Below are 23,180 nucleotides of genomic sequence, written 5' to 3'. Positions count from 1 at the left end.
TGTGTTTTACAGAGGCCAAAATAATTCTCTCTCTCTCTATATATATATATTTAAATGAAATCAGTGTACCCTATAAATACAGCTGTTTGTTCAATAAAAATTCCCGTGGCCTTGTTTTACTTCCGAAAGCTTTCAGAGGCATGTAAACAGAGTTTTGAAACTTCTTTTTGTTAAATTAACCAGAGATTCCTTTCACCTTGCGCAACGTCTGTCTGAGAGTCGTGGGCGATGAAGGAGTTTTCTTGCTCCGAGGTCAAAACCAAGTGAGGAAACACTGATTTCAGTCTTTTCTAGAAGAAGGTGTTTCAGACAAGACCTCTTTATTTGGTCACTTTATACTCCAGAAAAAAAAAAAAAACACTTCAGTATCAAAAAAAGAGGCAGGAATCGCCAACAAACACGGGATGCTGAGTTTTTTTTCTCTCTCTCTCCAGAAACAACCATACTCTCAGAATAAATACATATTAAAACTCATTTTCCAGCAAAAGGCACTTTGAGAACCTGGGATGTTACACAGGCAAAACAACAAATACACATATTTTTTTAAAGGCTGATAAGGAAAAAGCCGTCGCCACGGTAACAGCAACCGTATAGTCGGCAGAATTTTCTAAACCTGAATGGGCCGAGGGAGCCCGTCTCGACTGTTACGCAACTGCACTTCCTGATATAAGGTCCTTAAAGCTTCATGTTAAAAATATAAACAGTTGACCATAAATTGAGGGATGTGAAAAAGAAAAAAAAACATAAAAAACAACAAATATACTCAGCAAAAAAGCAAAAGCTCCAAGCAGCTCCTAACCTGCCAGCAGCCAGCATTTTATCAGTTCCAGGTCAACGTGACTTTTATTCACCTGGAAAAATGGGACATGTTATAAAGAGACCTTTGGGACATCGATTGTCTCTTGATTTCAGAAAGATTCAAATAGGCGGTTCATAAATTGGTGTCATTTTTGCGGGGAGATTATACTTTAGCATGCGTTCAGGGCGTATTTCATTAGGTTGAGTCTCTGCCGTAGCAAACATGTACCGCACAGTAACCAGACATTTTCACAACATCCAGCCGGAGACAGACGGACAAATATTTGAAGTGAAAATATCAAATGTTTGTCTGAAAATAAGGCAGAATGTTTTTCCGGTAGCTTTTCACCTCATGAGGATCCGCCGCGAATGCTGCCGCCTCTTTTCTGTGTTCGGAGTGTGTTTGTGTGTGTGTGTGTGTGAAGCGGAGCGATTCAGCGGCCAATCAGAGAGCCCCATTCTGGGAAGTCGTGGATCTCGCTGGTCTCGCTCACATGCTGCTCTCCGTGCGTCAGTGTCAGCTTGTAGCGTAGACGCACTTTGCGCTGCGGGACAGAGGACAGGAAACAAGCGGGGAAAATAACATTTGTGGGTGACATCCATATTAACTGTCTTTTCAGTAAAAGATCATCAAAGAAACAAATCCTTTTGTTCAGGTCTGACGTGTGGAGGAAAGCGTCTGAGACGTCTAAACTCGGGATTATAACTTTGTGTTTCTCTTGCAACCGGAGCTTCAGAACTAGAGTGCGGCTGGATGAAGGCTTCCGGCGGTGAGGTGAGATGTTAGATGCTAACTTTTTCTGGTACAAAAAAAACACACCACAGGTGGAATGTTCCACATTTAAGAGGAAGTTCGCCACCCTTCCCATCACTACGGGTTGAAGGTCAGTCCTTTTGACGACAGGGAAGCAACTGGTTTCACTGCAACTACGACTGTATTTCTCCCAAACACGAAAATGTCAACCCCCGAGAATCCGATGAAAATGTCGGGATAAAAAAAAAAAAAATCGGTCTTTTTTCTGCCTGGAAAATCCGGTCCAAACTCACCGCCTGCGGGTTGGCCAGGAGCAGCACCTGGGAGATGGCAGGTGGAGGCAGTAGAGGGTTGTAAGGGGGGAGGTGGGTCATGGATGCCGGCTGGAGTTTCACCAAGACGGTCTGTGTGACAGAGGGACAATCAGGTTCAACCAGACGACCACCGCTTTGGGTTTTGAGCGCAGATTTTGAGCGTAAATTAAATATAAGGCATGATTTGTTTCATGTTTTGCATGTTTTTTTTTTTGTCACCTCAATTTCTTCAAGTCATACCTTTAATTAACAAGCTCTAACCGGATAATACAAGAATAATCAGCGTGGACGTTTCAGCAGGGGCAGTTTACGCTTAAATCCTGCATTTGTAATAGAACATACAGATTGCACTCGTTCACTCGATCCCTCGGGAGGCTGAACTCAGACCTGAACTCAGAAGCTGAGTCATTCTCCCCCAGAAATCTAAACAAGCTTGAGCAAAAGATAAATAAAAAGAAAAAAAAAAAAATCACATGACGATGTGCCAAAAGACAAGAGGAAATTGATGTGGAAATGACAACAAACTTAATTTAAATGTGTTCTCTGACATGCCACAAAAGCCCGTATCGGGCCCTTTAAAGAAAGTAGAGTGAAAATATACAGTGCAGGATGGAATACATTACATTACATTACATTGCATTTGGCAGACGCTTTTATCCAAAGCGACTTACAATAGAGGACATAGAGACTGCAAATACACTTGCAAATACACGATGCACAGGAAATATATACAGAACAGTAAGCTTGGGTTAGTGATTTTTTTCTTTTTTTTTTTTGTTTTGACAAAGACATACACAAACGTACACATACACACACACTGCATAGCCTAACTTGCTGCCTAACCTGATCTGGGGCATCAGCACAGTAAAAAGTCCTGAAAGAGAACAGTTTTTACCTGTTTCTTGAAGGTGTAATACGGTCCACTTTGGCCCAATGACAAGTTCAAACATACATTTAAAATGTCTAGACGGCCTGGTAGAGAAAATGCCACAAATGTCTCAATACCTTTGGAACAGAAACCTGAAAGAGGAGCTCTCGGACATCCAGAGCGGAGGTGTTGACGGTGGAGATGACCACCACAGCCACAGCGGGGTGACCAGGTGGGGGGTCTCTGGTGAAATGCAACGAGACGTGGACGCCTCCCCGGTCGAACAGAGTGATGGGCTCCAGCTGACCTACAACACAAAGCGCCGTTCCATGAAGTGGGCAAAAACAGAGGTACGCAGGTCAGCTCTGAAGTCAAATGGCAGAAGAAGGTTTGTCTTAAACCGGCCCGCCAAAGATTGGCACTTGATTGGCACTCTCCATTCAGCCGCCGGCAACCATAAAAACCTATCTTTAACCTAAAAAAAACAAAAACTGTGCAATATTTCATTTCACTGTGCAATATTTCATCTCATAACAGCTACACTAAAATTTTCCCTTCTATCATACTATTGTGCACTCCTTACCTCACTTGTTACTAAGACACTTATAGTTTTATCACTGTTTACCAAGACACTTTATAGTTTCACTGAGACACTTTATAGTTTATAGTTTATTTTTATTTCTAATTCTGCCTTTTCTTTATTATTTATTACTGTTATATTTTCTGTAACTCTGGCACAGCAATTTCTTTCGGGATTAATAAAGTTGTTCTTATTCTTATTCTTATTATTGATGTGAATGATTGAATGATTGGATCAATGAATGTAGGAGCTCAAACAAGAGATTATTTCATCTTTAGAGCTATTTGAGAATTTTCCTTAGCTGAATGACACGGATTGTTTTTTGGATATACCCTTTACTGTGGACATACTGACACACATGACTGAGCTGGACGTGAAGCTACAAGGGAAAAACTGGTTTGTGCATGAAATGCAAGATAATGTCAGAACCTTCAAAACCAAGCTGGTTTTATTTTCAAGTTTGATATGTACTGTTAACAAATGCGTTTTTGTTTTATATGTATCGTATCTTGTGGTGACTCGGCACGTCTGTCAAATTTTAAGTCAATGCAGCCCCTAAGCTAAAAAGATAAGATAAGATAAGAACAACTTTATTTATCCCTAAGAAAATTGTTGTGCCAGAGTTTCAAGCGAAACATAACAATAATAGATAATAGTAGGAAGGAGGGAGAATAAGAAATACAATAAAATATAAAGTGTCAATAAAATATAATGTGTCAATAAAGTGTCAAAAGTTTGCCCACCCCTGCATTAGAGCCTTCCCTGAGTGTTATGCATGGTTATGTTTCTTACTGTGGACACTTCCAAGGTTAAAAAAATGAAATAAAAATAAGAAGCGGTCTTTAATTATAAAAATCTGTACTTTGTCAGGACCAGTGTAGAACCTGTCTCAGCCAAATCCTGTTTTTATGATGTGTGTCTGACAGCTGGAAAGCATTTTCCTGAGACCAACAGACATCTGTGACTGACTACAAACACTGGTAGCAGCTGAGTGTGTGTGTGTGTGTGTGTGTGTGTGTGTGTGTGTATGAGAGAGAGAGAGAGAGAGAGTGAGTGAGTGTTAGAAACCACAACTCTGATGCTCAGAAATCAGTGCTTCGTGGTCAAGGGCCCTCATTCACAGATATTTCACTTGGTATTAACATACTCGGTCTGACGGTTTCCATGGGAACGAAGATGTTCTTCAGAGAATGAGGCACACTAGGGCCGTCCTCTGGTATGAGTTCCGCACCAGATCGGTCGTTTGGGGATTTCTGTGTCTTGGACGGGGATTTGGAACTTGTAAAGTGTTGATTCTCTGAGCTGGTGGAAGAAAAGCAACAGTCAGTTTAGAAACAAGGACTTGGTCTTTGTTTATTTGTTTTCTTCCAGTCTCATCATTGCAGCGGTGATGATCTTATCAACCAAAATTAACTGATACACAAGTCTACTTAAATAATAGATATATTCACATGACTTCATGCTGATCAAATACTTGTCGAATAAAGGAAGTAAAATGCAGCATATTAAGAAAAGCCTTAACATCAATCATTCCGATTGTAAATAGGATGGTCTGCAGAAAACCAATCACAATTTTTTATGATTATAAATGGCCTATTTTAGATGTCATCGTTACAATCTGCAGGTGGTCCTCACTTAACGTACTCTGTTAAACGACAACTCGAGAGTTATGACGAGCTTTGCGATAATATTAAAATACGTGCAATATTAAAATATGCGCGGCATGCACTGGCAGCGGATTGTACGCACTTACCTGCACCTATAATTGGCCTATATTCATGCAAATATAAACTTTCAAGGAACAAGAGGTAAAATAGTACAGTACAAATGGCCGATATTTTATATATATATATATATATATATATATATATATATATATATATATATATATATGCAAATATTGTACGGTAGTATTTCGCTTCATGACAGACCCCTTGGAACGTAACCCATTGTTAAGTGAGGACCACCTATAAGCCTATAAGCCTTTTTTTTTTTTTTACAATATTTCTTTATATAAGTAATTCTTTGGGTACACAATCTGAAAGTCACAAGATTTTTTAGATTTACCTGGATTATAGCATGTTATTGGGAAGAAATCATCATTCCTTATTCAAAGGAAAACTACAACATCCTTTGAAAAAGTGCAAATTAGCAGTTTAATAATTAGAAATGTTTCAAGCTGTTGTAAACCAGATTTCTTTTAATGCCCCCCCCTGTTTTCTCCCTCAAAGTCACTCCAATATATTCCAGAGGGTTCCAAAGCACACTTCATAACCTGCATTGATTTTCCCATCAACCTACCACAAGTTGTTCGTGTCTGAGGCTCCAAATCCTCGGGCGGTCAGTGCGGGCCCACGCCCATTGCACTGCTCAGAACTCCTTATGTGAAAATCTCCGTTTAGCTGGCAGAAAGGATAAACGGTGTTAAAACAGATTTGATGATAAAATCATGTGTGAACCTTTCTGCTTCACTGTAGTCTCACCTGCATTAGTTCATCGTAATAGGACATTGGAGTCTCACGATTATGGCTGGCTTTTGATCCCTGATATAAATCTGGAAGTGCAATGCAACTTAACACCACAAAATTAAATTCAGTTGTTAGAGTCTCCAAAGTGGCGTGGGCGTACCGGACTGCGTGAAATCCTGGCCAGCGACTGATTGGAAGGCGCTGTCCAGCCGAGAGGGCGCGGGGGGAGACGAGGGCTCGAAGGCAAGTGGTGAATCAGCCGTGCTGTGGCTCTGCGGCGCGTCCAACGCAGACAGGTCGATGAGATGGTAGCTCTTAATCTCTCTGGGACACGTGGGAGCTGCTCAGGGAGAAGAACAGGAACAAACAGGCTAAAACACAGAAAACACGAGCTGGAGAGGTTTTCATGAGCTAAGAGAAAATCATCGGGCACTTTGCTGGGTTGCCGTACTCTTATTCTTGTCAGCGGTTATTTCTTCTGCGTTCCTCCTCCCGTTGCACTCGCCTCGTCCAACTCTCTCCTTGTAGGCATTGACCACCAGAGTGAGCTCATCATTGGCGGCCAGGATCTGAGCGAGCGCTGCGTCGTCATCCATTGTGTCACTCGCCAGGCGGAAAAGACTTGGCCTCAGCCGGTCGCAGCTCTCGTACACGGCCTGCGGCGGGACGAGAAACAAATACTGTCCGTCTGCTTCCACAGAGAGAGTCTCTCCAATGTCACTTTCTGGATTCATCAGTTTGGTTTCGGGTGAAAAACACAAGAGATCCTCTTCTGTTAATCAGCTCAATTAACTTTTGTGAAAATCAACAGAAATGTGTTTTTCCTAGATAGAATAATTCTGCGTTTTACTTGAATTGTTCGAAGATTTCCTCAGACATACTTTGGGAGCTGCTGGCTGATGTCTGAGATAATTTTGACTCAAATTTTAGCTCCATGACTATAGAAAGGTCCTGTACAGTTCTGTGGAAACTGTGGCGACATAATGTGTCAATCAGTCTTTTTACCTTGATATCGTTGCTGTCATCGTGCTGCTCCAGCATGTCTCTGAGCTGCTTGGCGCTTCTCTCCACCTCCTTCAGAGTACATTCACGTTTTGATGCTTTCTCTGCCTTCTCCTGCTCCTAAAACACGTTGACAAACGTACACACAGTTCATACCGCAGCAGAGGCAGGGACGCTGGCGGGCACGGTGGCTCAGCACCCCCACCTCTTTGACTGTGTTTTTAATGAGTCTGTTGGCCGTTTCCAAGTCTTCTGGACGTCCGCTTTTCAAGAGCCGGGCCAAGAGCTGATGAGAGAGACATCAATATGAGCAGGGTGATTTTTAAGCTCGGCATATGTGCATTACACACTTACGCACACACACACAAACACTCACCTCAGCCTTGTCTTCATGGTCAAACACTGAGCCTATGGATCTATCAGGTGGAGGAGCCATTATGACCGTGCTTGGCAGTTTAGGATCTTTCTTTATGAGGCCTAAAATGACAAGAACAGGAACACTGAGGTCTCCACATGGACATACAGAGTGGAGTGATTTCATGTTACACCCTTAGATGTTTGAGGGATAAATACAGAGCGCGTGTTTTAAGTCAACCGATAATCACAATTCAGAGAGCGATGCCTCGAAGAAGTCTTATTTAGCAGAAAGTTGGAGCTGATTTTCGTCATGCTGTTTGCCAGACCTTGTTTCTTGAGCATGTTGTAGGCCTCCAGAATCTTGGGCTCCTCTTTGAGCCACAACGTCCAGCCGTACAGAACCTCTGTCAGTCTGTCTTTAACCGCCTGGGGAGTCCATGTGCCAAAGTACTGCTCGCAGAAGCAAGACAAAGTAAGGCAGGAAGAGGGGTTTTGTATGAACAGCCAATGTTGTATCTTTGAGCCGCCATTATGATAGTATTACATTAACGGCCTCAACAATGTTTATGTCAGACTGTGAGCTGGGCAAGGTTTTGTTTTTTGTTTTGTTTTTTTCTGTTCCCCTATCATTAAAAAGTCAATACTATCTGTTACAATATTAATTCAATATTTTCAGTTGGAGTCTAGTTCATAAGCGCAGCTGGATGACATACATTGGCTAGGAATTTCACTTTGTAGCAGACAATATGAGCAAGAACAGGACTAGCGAGTTAGTCAATGCATAGAAGAAGTTGAAAAGATCATAATATCAAAAAATAAAACGATTAACCACATTCAAATGTAGATTTCTGAATAGCATTGCTGTCATGGAGCCCAATGACAGCCACTTCAAAACAGTATTAATATTCAGTGCGGGCATTAAATGCATGGGATCTTTCTATTTTCCAGACATGGGTTTATGTTTTGAGGACTGGACAGTTTTTTGTTTTAAATCTAAACTGCTGACCTCAATGAAATGTTTCTGGAGCACACGTACTTAACAACTTCTCATTAAGTGTAGGCAGGTTTACTTCTCAGTTCTTCCGCTCTGTGGTTGACCTCAGACGGAGCTCGGCAGCTATGAGCTAATGTCAGCATCACATGCTCACAATGACTAATCATATGTGTGGCCCAAATATTATTCACTAGCTTTCAACATCTTGGCTTGATACATTTGCGGACAATATTGTTTAAAGCTTTGCCTCTGGCTTCCAGACACCCATGTCTCCTGACGAGCAGCACTAATCCATACCTTTGGTGATAAGATTTTGATGAGCTCGTTGAGGAATCGAAATTTTGCCACCTCGCTGTGGAATCTCTTGCCACAATTGTTCATACACGCCTCCAGAAGCTGCGAGGAACAGAGCACACATCAGCAGACGAGTCTTCACGTGAAAATATCATACTACACTTATTTGCAAAACCAAGGATGAAAAATTGATTGGTTTCTGCCTGTTGTCGGTTAACCGACACCGAAATGTCTCATAATCTAAAACACGTGATGCTTTGAATGAGACAATGCGGTAAATACAACACAGTGTGTGCTGTCGTTTCTGGTTCAGATGATGATTAAATCCCACATAGTTTCTCTATAAGCATGTGATAAATGTTAGCAACAGAACCATCTTCCTGGTTCAGAAAGGACAAAAGCCAGTTGTCTTTAAAAGGAAGGCTTGTACCTTTTTAATAAAGCTTGAACAATGTTGGTATGAGAGGTTGCAATAAATAAACACAGATCTATAACATCAGTCTCCAAACCATGGGGAATATTCACCTCCTGCCTGACAAGAAGAGATATTTGTTTTATTTTGAAAAAGAGCAAATTCTTCTGTTCTTGTGTGTTTGGTGTTGTGAATACTGAGATCTAAACACAGCTGTCACATCTGTCAAATACGCATGAAGATGACTAGTCATGTTACTTACAGTCAGAGCTTGCAGAGCCTCTTTTTCCTGGGGGGACTGGATTTTATGAGCAAGAAGACGGATGGCTACCTGTGGGCTACGGCAGAAGGGACGGTTCAGACGGATAGGAGGAAACCTGGTATGAATCCAGCTTTGCTGAGGCAGGACAAGAATATGGGCAGGTATTTTTCTATTTACATTTTTTTTACCATTTTAAAACAGCCAAATTGTTATTTTTTTTATTTTTATTTCAAGAATTTTGTGTGAATTTGACAAAGTTGGACTTTTTGACCAAAGGCCAATTTACCTACATTCCAATGAAACGACAGAAAAACAGGAATTTGTTTTCTGAACGTGTTGAACAGGAACTCAACCAATAAAGACAGACAGTGCACGACAGATGACTTTCCTCAGAAATAACACATTACAATAATCTGTGGTACTTAAAATGTCACTGTGGCACCTAGTAGACAATAATAAAAACATGAGTTTTTATCAATATCTTGGTAAAAGGAAATGTGAAATAGGTAAAAGGATGCTACACAAGTTGGTCCACATGTCTGTGACATGTGAAGTAACTAAAAATATCACAACATGGATGTGAAGCAACGCTTTCTGAATCACCACCAGTGTGTTTCAGTCACATCTAGGAGAAGCTAGTCTCCATGAAAACTTTACTTCATTCTCAGCACCTGATGATCATCGTGAATTAAATAGGAATGCTCAGCTCACCCATCACTCTCCTGATTGACCAGCTGGTAGAAGCCCTGGATACAGTCCCATCTGTCTTCCTGGTTGCTCGGGTCAGTGACCTGGTCTGAAGCACAGAACTAAGGTAATCATAAAGAAGATAACGCTGACACTGAACCAGATGGACCCGGGATAAAAATTTGCATACATTACCTGCACAATAATCAAATTTTAATGAAGAACTGAAAATAAACCATGCGCAAAAAGGACTAAACCTGTGTTGCCACATTTATAAACAAAAGGCCTCAAAGCTACAGCTTGGCATCCATTTATTTTAGAGGTTTGAGTCTTTTAAGAAGCCTCTATGAACTAATCTGCTTGTGCTTTTAATAGAATTAACTACTCAATTCTCTAAATGTCAACGTATTTTAGGAGAACTTTTAATTCCAGGGTAATCATCATTATGTCATAATAACAATAAGTAAACATGTTTGACACTTGTGATTTGTTCCAAGTTTGCTTTTATACACTGTAAGATACTTAAGATAGTGTCTGATTACAGCATTTGTCCTACATACAATGTCTTCAAATGCCGCTTGTATGGAGTCATGAAATTATGAAACAAAGTGATCTCACATAAAAACGCCACTTATCTAATAGTAGTTGAGGCATTGGCGAGGGTGACATTACAATAAACTTATTGGGTTTTCAGCACTTTCAATGCAAAAAAGTGCATTTTATTGCATTGCTTTTGGAAAGTAACTAAGAAAAATCCAAGGTAAGACATCAGTTGATAAATTAAACAACTCTTTGACGAATTGTAGATAGAAAATACTGGAAAAAGAAGCAAAAACTATATTAGCGTGGAACATATACATGAATGGTGACATTTGTTTAATGCTAATGCAGAAATAAAAGACATGAAAAGAAATGTGAAAAGGTGAATTTCCGCGGGAGGTCTGTTGTGTCGTGGTCTTGATTGGTTTCGATCCTAGATGTTTAAATCTTCCCTGATAAAAGTGCAGTTTCATGATATTTCGTAAATATATTTTTTCGTGTTTTTATTTTCATGTATTCTAGAAACTTATCGTCAGCTCGTGCACGTGCCTGCGCCGAGTCACGCGCACGAGCTGACCAACTTCCTGTTCGGAGACTAGCGTTTCTCAACTTTTTTTGCAGCACAACAAAACAGCCAAAGTTAATAAAAGAAACAAACACAAGAATTTAATAAAAACGAAATAAAAAAAATATCGTTTAAAAGAGGAGCTTGTCCGGTGACAAGGATTTAAAGAGGTGCCTTTACGTGCCTACCGTTAACGAGAAGTTAGCTAGCGCTGATTGACGAGCCGAGTCAGCGCGAGACACAAACAAATAAATACAAATAATGACATTTAAAAAAAAAAAAAAAAACATCTCTACGCTGCCAACTCACTGAGCTGCGACTCCAAAGTTTCCCCGCTGCCTCCGGTCGCCATTGTCGCTGCTGCCGCCCCCCCGGCCGGTTCGCTTGTTTGCCGGTAGCCCGCTGTGTCCCTCCGCCGCTGGCAGCGGAGCTGTCACAAAGTCTGAGCGCTCGCGGGACACCATGTGACACTCACACCCCCCCCTCAACAGTAAGTTCGTTGTGCGCATGCGCGTTCTCGTCACATTTGTTTTTATCTGCAGAACTCCTGCAGCGGGGTGACCGGACAAATCATGATTGCAGGGAAAACCTGCATATCTTCTTTTTTTTCCCCTCGGCTTTTCCCTTCAGGGGTCGCCTCAGCGAATCAGCCTTTTATTTTCAAATCTATTCTCTGTATCCTCTCTCACTATGTCCGTAAAGCTTCTCTTTGGTCTTCCTCTGGACCTCCAACTCCTGCATGTCTACCAATATATTCATTCTCCCTCCTCAGTACATGACCCAACCATCTAAAACCTTTTCTTCAAAACATTAAACTTGTGCTGTCCCTATGATGGGCTCGTTTCCTGATCCTAGCCGCGTCACTCCCAAAGTGAACCTCAGCATCTTCATCTCTGCGACCAAACTACCTCGTCTTTTCGTCTTCGTCACAGTTTTCCAGTCCATACAGCATCATACAGCTTTTTTTCTGGCTGATAGTCTTCTATTACAACTTGTTTATAAGTGCACACACTATTATATATAGTGATTGTACAATTAATGAATGGGTTTCCTTCATTTAAATCTGATTTAAACATGATTGAAACAGTATATTCCATTGTGAAATACTTTTCCTCAGAAAGCACCTGAAAGTACTTCCAACGGCAGTAATTTGTTTGGTGTTTTCTCACAATCACTCAAAGGGGCCTCGGTGGAAAGTTTTTTTGTTCCCCCACCACCGCCACCTTCTGCTGTGATAAATAAAACCCGTTTCACTTCATCAGTTAAATTTCTGGATGGGAGCACAAGAACATCTGTGTGCAGAAAACACCCGGGGTACTTCCCGAAGGTGGAGAATACACCACACGACACCCGAGCTTCCATATTTACAGTCATTTTTATTTAACTTATTGCGCGGATTCCTGCACAGGCTTCAGTCCTCTTTCCCCCGGCTCCGGGCTGTGGGGGTCAGCGGCGTCAGGAACCAGTAGAAGTTTCTGGAAGCGGTGGCTGATCTCTGCCGGCCCCAGGGACACCATCATCTCGGCGACGCTGGGCCCTTGCTGCGGGTTCACAGAGGGATCGGTCAAAGCGATGACCTCGAACCGTGTCACAAATCACTTCCTCCCTTCATTCTCAAGGAGGCTGAGTCAACGCGGGATTTCTAGCTATTTTTTTTAAAATCCAGCTATTTTAGGAGATGCTTATTCAATGACACGTGCAGACATAATAATGATGCATTTTGACATTGCAGAAAATGAACTTTTTTTTTTTTTTTTAAATAATCTCAGGCCTCCGGCCTTATCTAAGTCAGACTAGGAGGTTTGAAAGCCACCGCCTTGGGTTTCGGCCCAGAAAATGAATCCACTGACACATACTAAACAGTGGGCTTTGATAGATTTGCTGCGTTTTTTAATGCCCGGCTATAGCTGGGATTGTGTGAAGACGGTTTGCTCTTTCTAGTTCTCCCTCCGGCTGATCACGAGCAAAAAATGCAGGATTAGACGCGCGGTCTGGCGCAGCGTTTACCCAGAAAAACATTTGCACTTTCTACTAGTTCCTGATCCGGGGGCCTTGAGACCCTTATGAAAAGCTTCAGAAGGAAGACTCAACTTCCTCTGGCGGGGTGTGACGGTTTGGGGCCGCGGAAAGAGAGATCGCGCTTCTTCGTGAAAGGTCTCCTCGCACTCAGCTCTAGACTACGTGAACGAGATGAGTCAGGTTTTCTGCTATCACCCAGAGCGGAGCAGTTGACACCCTCACCCGCTTGGGGTGCAAAAAGAAAACTGTAAGCCCATCATCTGTTATTATGTAAAAATAAAAAATAATTAGAGCCCCCATGCAGGTGAAATGCGACTGCAGTGTTGGTGTGTGACTGTGCGGCGCCACTTTTTGCAGCTCCTTGATTCTTTTAGGGAACTAGACCTCTTCTTTGTGCAAACTCCTGCTCGGACGCAGGAGCTTTTTATGTTTCCGTAGGAACTCCACGATGCTCGGTGGAGCTCATGAGCCGCACCCGTTAACGGATGCTTCTCGCAGACTGCGGTGCACCAATTTTTCAACTGCCGTGGTCGCGGGTCAGATGTTTTCTTGTGACAAAGTGGAAAGAAGGAGCGAGGAAAATGGGGCGACGAAGCTCTTCTGGCTTGCGACGCAACAGAGCGGCTTCCAGGGCTTCCGGGGGGGACAAGATGAAAACAGTTGAACTCATCTGACAGTTTATGGTTATTGCCTGAGACAGGGGTCGGAAACCCGTAACACCCAAAGAGCCATTTGGACCCGGTTTCCTCGGAAAAGAAAATACTGGTAGCCGCAATTACTTTTTGACGTCTAAAATAAAGGTACCACTGTATAGATTGCTTTTAATTACCTTTACACTCTGTATAAACAAGTGTGTAGTGTGTTGCTTCTGAAATTCACAAAGTATTACATAGAAAATTAAATTTTATTTATGTAATGAACTCATTTTGAGGTTTGGGCTTTCAGAGCGTGTAGCGGAGCCTTGACCTGATTTTTAAAAATAAATCGGGAAAAAAAATCACTGTGTCAGTAAACAATAAAAAATAAATATTTGCAAAATATCTTCATAAATATTTATTTTACCTGGTTTATGGGACTTCTGCTCCTGAGCTTCTGCAAATCGGGACTTTTCCGGCTGGCGGGTATATCAGCTTCCGCGAGTGTGACGTTATTTTGAGCGGCGAAAAATAATAAATATAATTTTATTTAATATTTCAAGATCACAAAAATCTTCCAACTTAGAACTAAAAGTTCAAAAAAGGAATTTGAACAAATGTAATACACCTCAATGAAATATTTATAATTTATTTTCCCAAGCTACTCGGAGCCGCAGTGTAAATACTGCCGCGGGTTGCCGACCCCTGACCTATGGATGAACTTTGGTCTTCATGTCGTCCGTGTCGTCTTCCTCTCCCTCCCTGCAGAGGTCCCTTACCGCTTGCGAAGCTAAAAACTTCCCCTGGAGGAGGCTACTTCCTGGAATGGAATTTGATCTGGACAGCTCCTGGAGCTTTTCAGTCACGAGGCGGCTTCGCAGCGGGAATACAGAATCATCGGACATTCAAGAAGCCCGCTTACCTGCAGGCCGCTGAGAACCAGGCGCAGCAGCTTCATCACCTCCCTGTACTTGGTGGCTCTGGTTTGCTTGGCCAGCGCTTTCAGGTCTCCGGCGATCCGATCCACCGCCAGCTCCTCGCCGCGCTCCTCGATCAGCCTGCGACGCGGGCGGGAATGCGTTTCACCACCGGAGGGAGGCGTCCAGGTGGAGCTCTGAAGGCGCTACCTACCTCAGCACTAAGGAGGCGATGTGGCGGGGTTCGGCGGTGAGCGCCGCCACCTGCTTGGCGGAGAAGGAAGGACGCACCCACAGGTACGAGTACGCCGGGCTGAGCAGCTCCCTCAGGGAGGATATGTGACCCTGAGGAGGGGGAGAGATCACAATCTAAATAAAACAAAAGTGAGAGAAAGAACGTTATCTTAACATCTGCGATGTTAGCGTCTGTTAGCACATTTCTGGAGTTCGGCGCCAGGAACGTTTCGCATGTGCAGACGTGCAAATGAAGATGATCTCGACAGTGGCTTCTCCGCCGACCGGGCCCGGGAGAGCCGCCGCTTTGTCAGAGACACCTTTCCTGTTGCCGCGAATGCGAGGTGACAGCAGAATCCAGGTGTCCTTCGCCTGCGCGTACACCGCATCCCGGCGCGTCGCAGACAACGGATGATGCAAAGCGTCCTGTTTACCTTACGGAGGTGCAGGATGCGCCTGATGTAATCTTCGCGCACGACTTCCAGGTCTTGCGTCTCGGGCGTGCAGGCCTGCGGGAATTGACCCTGGAGCTCCTTTATCAGCAGACCGCACTGCTCCTCATCCTCAATGCGCCGCTGCAGGTGGATTCTGTCATCACAGAGAAAAAAATGTGGAACAAACCGGACTAAAAAAAAAACAGTCAAATTCTTCCAATCATTAAAGGAGGTTGATCCATCAATATGTCTGATAATCAATGATCATTTGATTATGGTATACAGCCCTTCTGTCTACATTCCTCACTTAAAATCAGTTCATTTTAAGCCACAAGTAAGATGGCAATTACCTGCATATATGCAAATATTAATGAATTCCTTACAAAAAAAACACAATAAAATTAAGATGACCTTGAATTGATCAATGTAATTGGCGAATATCTAGCCACAAACAGGCCCAAAAATTCCATAAGATGACTCAGGAAATGATCAGACTGTTATAAATGCGTTGCTTAAAAATGAATTTAGCATTTAAATGTTGCATACTGATATCCGACATTTATTGGTGAATGAAATGTGGCTCACGAATCGTCGAATCGTTTCTAATACAAACCTACTAGCAGTACCTTTTTCTCGCTCTTAGCGATCTCAGGCAAAACTGTTCTCAGTTCTACTACCTCAGTGGTGGAACAAACTTCCGGAAGCAATAAGACTAGCATCATCTCTCTCAACCTTCAAGAAACAGGTAAAAACTTTTCTCTTTCAGGACTTTTTACTGCGCTGATGCCCCAGATCAGGTTAGGCACCAAGTTAGGCTATGCAGTGTGTGTGTGTGTATGTATGTGTACGTCTTTGTCTTGGGAAAAAAAAAAAAACAAAACCCCAGCTTACTGTTCTGTATATTTCCTGTGCATCTTGTATTTGCAAGTGTTATTTGCAGTGCTTATGTCCTCTATTGTAAGTCGCTTTGGATAAAAGCATCTGCCAAATGTAATGTAAGGTAATGTAATGATGTCTGTCATCGGGTGGCGGTACCACGTTCAGCGCGTGCACGAAAACGCCGCTTCTCACCTGTTGAACTCGGGCAGTTTGTCCAGGTCCAGCAGGGCCGAGTGCGTGGTGATCTTCGAGGGGCTGAACTCGGAGATCAGCTCCTCCAGCGTGCGACCCGTCCGGTTGGCTGCGTGCCGACGGAGGCGGGGAGACGATTGATTCCCCCGACGATTAAAAAAAAAAACATCTCCTCCTCGCCTGACACTCACCGTCGAATCCGGAGCCACAGTGGGTGGTGACGTCCAGCAGCGCCTCGGGAAGGACGCCGGCCCTCTGGAAGCTCTGGATGAAAATGTCCCCCTGCCTCTTGGACAGCTTGCTGCCGTCTTTGTTGGTGAGAAGCGGCAGGTGTCCGAATGCGGGCGGCCGCCAGCCGAGGGCGCGGTACATGAGGAGGTGCTTGGAGGTGGAGATGAGCCACTCGGAGCCGCGCAGCACGTGGCTGATCCGCATGTGGTGGTCGTCCACCACGTTGGCGAGGTGGTAGGTGGGGAAGCCGTCGGCTTTTATCACCACGGGGTCCCCCTCCACCTGGGGAGGGGACAGGACGCACGTTCGGATGGGTGGGATTCGGGTGAGACGGTGAGGGTGAGGGGATCCAGCTCCACCTGCGCCACGTCGTGACGGTTCCATCCAAACACCAGATCCTGGAAAGGCTCCACTCCTTCCTCCAGACGGAAGCGGATCACGTGCGGGGCCTCCTGAGCCAACTTCTCCTGGACCTGCTCCGCCCGGAGGTGGCGACACCTGTTGTCATACCTGGAAAGAGAAGGGGGCTTCTGCTTTAAAGCATTAAAATTAAAAAATAAATTGTCTCTAATGCTCTAAAATTCAACTGAAGAAATAAGGAACCCCTTTTAATAATAATAATACACACGATTTGTATAGCGCTTTTCAAGGTACACAAAGATGCTTTACAAGTTGACGACAGAAAACATAGAACATACACATTTTACCGTATTTTTCGGAATATAAGTTGCAGTTTTTTTCATAGTTTGGCCGGGGGTGCGACTTATGTGTGAAATTATTGAGCTCTCTTGCTCTGATGTGTGTGTGTGTGTCTGTGTCTGTGTCTTTAATATATCAGCGATCGTCACACACACACGCCAACCAATCAAAATTCAGCGGGGGCGGGACATGGCATAAGTGCGTGGTGAAAAAAGATGCTACCAGCCACTTCTGTACCAATGAAAATTGATCATTTCAACATTCGCGCTAACTTATAAAAACAACTGGGAAGAGCTGAACAAAAATGGCACCGAAAAGAAAATCATATTCTGCAGGTTACAAGCCGGAAGTCGTGAAATATGCAGCCGAGAACGGCGATCGAGCAGCAGAAAGAAAGTTTGAAGTTAGTGAGAAACTTGTAAGGGACTGGCGAAAAGCGGAGTTTAAGATTACTGAAATAAAGAAAACTACAAAAGCTAACCGCGGGCTAAAAGCTAGCTGGCCAAGGCTAGAGGAACGAGTTCACACTTGGGTGTTTGAACAACGTGTTGCCGGGTGAGGCTTGTCAACAGTACAGTTGCGTCCTCACACCCAGGTAGTTGCCAAGGAGATGAATATGAATGAGTTTGCGGGAGGACCTTCCTGGTGTTACCGCTTCATGCAACGCAATCGCCTCTCTATCAGTGACGATGACTCTGACGTAAGCGACGTACCTGTAGAAGCGGAGGCGATGCGTTGTCTACCTTCGGAGTTGGCAAAGTTGTTCAGAAGTGACAACGGAGAAGAAGATTTCGTTGGATTTAGGGATGAAGAGTGACATCGATTGTTTGGTTGTAGCATGTGCTATATGCTATAGTTGTTTGAATGACTGTTTCCGTAATATGTTAGTGTAACATAGCCTATCAGGCACGTTCTCAGTTCGTCATATAGGCTATACTTGTTCAGCCTGTTGTTCTCTATTCTATTTTCATTTTAAATTGCCTTTCAAGATAAAATGTCTATTCTTGGTGTTGGATTTTCTCGAATAAATTTCCCCCCAAACATGCGACTTATACTCCAGTGCAACTTATATATGTTTTTTTCGTTCTTTGTTATGCATTTTTGGCTGGTGCGACTTATAATCCGGAGCGAAGTATAGTCCGAAAAATACGGTACTTAGAAATGTGTTAGAAAAATCCAATTTGGATTTATTTGATCAGATCTTTTTTCAATTACCGTATATTTCGGCGATTGCGTTGCATGAAGCGGTAACACCAGGAAGGTCCTCCCGCAGTCATTTCTATTCATCTCCTTGGCAACTATCTGGGTGTGAGGACGCAACTGTCCTGTTGACAAGCCTCACCCGGCAACACGTTGTTCAAGCACCCAAGTGTGAACTCGTTCCTCTAGCCGAGCTAGCTTTTAGCTCGCGATTAGCTTTTTTAGTTTTCTTCATTTCAGTAAGAGTAACCTCCGCTTTTCGCCAGTCCCTTACAAGTTTCTCACTAACTTCAAACTTTCTTTCTGCTGCTCGATCACCATTTTCGGCTGCAATATTTCACTACTTCCAGCTTGTAACCTGCAGAATATGATTTTCTTTTCGGTGCCATTTTTGTTTTTGTTTTTATAAGTTAGCGCGAATGTTGAAATGATCAATTTTCATAGGAACAGAAGTCGCTGGTAGCATCTTTTTTCACAACGCACTTCTGCCATGACCCGCCCCCGCTGAATTTTGATTGGTTGGCATGTGTGTGTGACGATCGCTGTTATATTAAAGACACACACGCAGACACAGACACACACACATCAGAGCAAGTGAGCTCAATTATTTCACACATAAGTCGCACCACCCGCCAAACTATGAAAAAAAACGCGACTTATAGTCCGGAAAATACGGTAAACCAAAAAATACGGTACTTAGAAATGTGTTAGAAAAATCCAATTTGAATTTATTTGATCAGATCTTTTTTTCAATTATATAGATTCTTATGTTTTTTAGAAACAGCTCAATGGTCAAAAATCAATGTATTCAGTTATTTTGCAAAAGTACTGTTACCTCGGTGTCTGTCCGCTTCGCAGCGCCTCCTTCTTGAGCAGCTCCAGTCTCTGCGGGCTGCAGAAGCAGCGGTAGGCGTGTCCGCTCTCCACCAGCTGCGAAGCCGTCCGACTGTAGAGCTCCAGCCGCTGCGACTGCAGGTATGGGCCCGCCGGCCCACCCCGGCCAGGGCTCTCATCCGGAGGTATACCTGCGGTATTCCAAAAGACAGACCAGGTTCTGCATCCGGGTCATTTCAGTATACGGCTAATAAATCATGAAATCAACCTTAAGGAATCCTTTACATTGCATTCAATCTATTTTAGTGGAGCGGCAGCAAATGAACCTTCTTACATTTTTGCCTTATTTAGACCGGTGCGTTATATTTTAATCTTCTGGATTTTTCTTTATAATAAATCCAAGCTCCTACCAGCCCACTCCAGCATCTCTTCTATGGACTCTGCCGCTCCCGGGACCAGCCGGCTCTGGTCAGTGTCCTCCATCCGGAGGATGAAGGAGCCGCCATACTTCTTGGCGAAGATGTAGTTGTAGAGGGCAGTGCGGAGACCGCCAAGGTGTAAGAACCCTATCGTAAGGGGGGAGATGTGATAAATATTTATGGAATAACTCTTTGAGATAAGTGAATAAAATGCATCGGCACAAATCCGAAATTGAGATGTTTCTCTAAAGCTCACCAATGCAAAGGGGCAATAGTGAGATTTACAAGTAAAGTTACTTCCAGTATTTTGGTGAACTGTTCTGCACATTCATGTTGCTATCATTAGTATGTATTTGCATGTTAGAATATTTCCAGCAGGGTTAGAAAGCGCTTTACATAGTTTAGTGAATTTGCCTTGTGATTTTCACTTGGTTCCCTAAATCTGAGTTCTGCTTCTGCTCATTGGTCAGTTCATGGACATGTGGTTTGTAACCAGGAAGTAGGGTGATCATTGTGAAGCTGTGAACGCGTAAATATTAAAGTGATGTCTCTCTAACTTTAGAGTAGTCAAACACCGGAACCGCATGCTGCGAAATGAGGAACTAAACTACCAGAATATAAAGTACATTTAAGGATGCGCAGAAGGCAAAATTCAACACATTTATTTCTTAACACAACAGTTGCTCTGTATTGAAAACACAGAGACCGTTTGCCTCATGATACATTTAAGCGTGTCGGCTAAAACCTCTACACTTTTACTTTAATTGCAGAGCTAATTTTTTCCCCGGACATATACAGGACTGTCTCAGAAAATTAGAATATTGTGATAAAGTCCTTTATCTTCTGTAATGCAATTACAAAAACAAAAATGTCATACATTCTGGATTCATTACAAATCAAATGAAATATTGCAAGTCTTGTATTATTTTAATATTGCTGGTTATGGCTTACATCTTAAGAAAACTCAAAAATCCTATCCCAAACTATTAGAATATCATTAAAAGTAATTTTTGTTTTTTTTTTTGCATTACAGAAGATAAAGAACTTTATCACAATATTCTAATTATCTGAGACAGTCCTGTATACTTTACTTCAACCACCACTCCATGAACATCAGACGCAAGGGTCTGTCTGCATTAAAATATACAGACAAACACAATTATAATTACTCAAAATATAGTTTACAAGTGGCAAGTGTGTGCAGAATAGAGGGACCTGTCGGGGTTCTCCAGCAGAGACAGAGGAAATGCAGTCAGACTGGAGGACTGACTTACTTTTTTTTTTTTTTCATTTTATTTTTTTATTGAACATAAATAGTATGAATAGATATACATATGGACAAACAAACATGGCGAGGTAGAATCGAATGTCAATGAATCAACCGGGGATGAGGAAGCAGAGGACATGAGGACATTCGTTCTGTATATAATCACTTGACTGTACAAGTTAACAGTATTAAAGGTTTGTGAGAAATGTTTAATGCTCTAAGAAGAAAAAATAAAGGAAAACAGATAGATAGATAGATAGATAGATAGATAGATAGATAGATAGATAGATAGATAGATAGATAGATAGATAGGTAAGTAAGTAAGTAAGTAAGTAAGTAAGTAAGTAGGTAGGTAGGTAGGTAGGTAGGTAAATAAATTAAAAAAAATGCAAGGGGAATAGGATATGTATTTAACTAGGAATCACAAGGAATCTCAGACATCAAACTGTATATTTTTAGGATCTTTCCATGAGTTTTAAGGATATTTTGTATAATTCAAAATCGTTTATAGAGAACGTATAATTGGGAGAATACTTTTGCATTCTGTTTTTGTGAATGAAGAACTTGACCAGGCCGAAAATAACATTGACACAGAGTTCCTCTCTTTTGATGCTTAAAAGTAAAACTAAATGTTATATCATCTCTTGATAAAGGAAACTGGTGACGATGGAAATTTATCTTTCACCCATTTTTGAGTTATATATTGAGTTATATATGAATATATATGTTTGCAGGACTGGCTTACATGCATGGTTTGTTTACCCGCACTTCCGGGTTCCGGAGCGGCGCATGTCTTACCGGTGGGACTGGGGGCGAACCGGACCCTCACCTCTCCCGGCACCGTGGAGCAGCACCTCCCCCCGGCCAGGCTGCGGACCACGGCCGGCCCAACGAGGCCCACCGCGCCGCTAAAACAGCGTCTGAATCCCGGCATGGCAATGCGCCTTGTGCGCTTCGTCTGTCACACCGGCGAAGCTTGTCGCAACATTTGTAGCTCTGTCACCTAGCTAGCTTAAAAACTAGCTTAAAAGCTAGTCGAGCGCCCGCGATTTTTCACTGAATCTCATGATAAAACTCAAATGTTGATACATGAAATATATCTCCCTTATTTTTCTCACGTATTTCTAATTTTTTGACAGCAAAATATTCAGGTTAAACATCCAGCGTCCTCAAGGGGGAGATCTTCTTCACGGGCACAAAAAAATGGAATAGAGACCGAGGTTGTAGAAACACTGCTACCTAGCGGACAAACCGATTATTCTTTACTTATTCAATGTGGGAACCCAATTAAATGCCTCCTAGTTTGTCAGTTAATCATTAAAAACAAACATTACATTCAGTTTAAAAAGTCTAAAAGAAAAACCACACCTACCGGGTTCACTGGAAGGTCATCATGAGGAGAGTTGTGATTTGGAAATAACATGTTTAAAGTATCAGACAGTTTTGCTATTTAGTCAATACACTTTCAGTCAGAATAACACTGAATACATGTTTAAACAAAAATGACACACTTGCAATAACATTGTAAGATTTATTTGCATTGACATTTGTAACCACTTTTGATTAAAAAAGAATCCATTAAAGCTTTATTTTTATTGTTATCTTATTACTTTTTCCTTTTTTGCCGCACCTCTGCATTCAATTTCCCACCGGGGAAGATGCATGAGAATTTCAACAAACCAGTTGAGCTTCTTCGGCATTCATTTGTGCATTCACCCCCACACACACAAACACACACACACACACACACACACACACACGCACACACATGAATAGCTCTCAGGTCATCTGTTTTGAATCACTGACAACAATGTGCACTATGCACACAGGACAAACAATTATTGTCTCATTGTTGGTGTGTAATGATATCTTGATATCTTGATATGGAGACTGTATTTATTTCAAAACACTATCTTTCAGGTCTGCCGCGCACACTGTCTCACCCAGAACCTTCACAGAACAGGGGGATGAATAATATCCTTGTATTTATTGAATAAAAAGGAATTAAAGAGAATTAGCAGGTTAGCTAATATGAGAATATCAGGTTTATTTTGATTGTTGTTGCTTCTATTGTAAGTCGCTTTGGATAAAAGCGTCTGCCAAATGCAATGTAATGTAATGTAATGTAATGATTGTATAGTATAATATTTGCTAGAGGCTTGAAACAAAACAAGACAACCCTAGTAGATGATAAAGTCAGACAGTAATCTCACACCTGTTTTCCCCCTTTCACACAGATGGCCAAGCGCAAACACACAGTTTGTTGTGTGCACACACTCGCGCACAACAGGAATAACTGCTGTCAGTGGACTCCAATTGCAAGGC

The 23,180-nt window shown here is 42.5% G+C and overlaps 1 protein-coding gene across 1 annotated transcript; it reads right to left on the bottom strand.

Moving 5' to 3' along the window:
* Positions 1–306: 306 nt before the first annotated feature.
* Positions 307–22,059, bottom strand: ears2 (glutamyl-tRNA synthetase 2, mitochondrial). Its single transcript, XM_086156117.1, has 26 exons — positions 21,654–22,059; positions 19,580–19,735; positions 19,171–19,360; positions 16,796–16,946; positions 16,397–16,718; positions 16,206–16,314; positions 15,135–15,288; positions 14,681–14,811; positions 14,472–14,607; positions 12,288–12,436; positions 11,205–11,337; positions 9,815–9,912; positions 9,104–9,179; positions 8,433–8,531; positions 7,468–7,591; positions 7,161–7,261; positions 6,990–7,070; positions 6,788–6,904; positions 6,234–6,438; positions 5,943–6,122; positions 5,798–5,868; positions 5,616–5,716; positions 4,462–4,616; positions 2,872–3,041; positions 1,846–1,956; positions 307–1,343 (listed from the first exon to the last, which is right to left on the bottom strand). Exons 1-26 carry the CDS (start codon positions 21,787–21,789, stop codon positions 1,233–1,235), a joined length of 3,567 nt encoding a protein of 1,188 aa, XP_086012243.1. The 5' UTR covers positions 21,790–22,059; the 3' UTR covers positions 307–1,232.
* Positions 22,060–23,180: the final 1,121 nt, after the last annotated feature.

The sequence above is a fragment of the Fistularia commersonii genome, chromosome 12 (assembly GCF_037954325.1).
Source record: "Fistularia commersonii isolate RoL2024-O1a breed Wild chromosome 12, RoL_Fcom_v1.0, whole genome shotgun sequence".
NCBI lineage: Eukaryota > Metazoa > Chordata > Actinopteri > Syngnathiformes > Fistulariidae > Fistularia > Fistularia commersonii.
The sequence above is the reverse complement of the archived record's forward strand: the minus strand, read 5'-3'. Positions and strand labels throughout refer to the sequence as shown.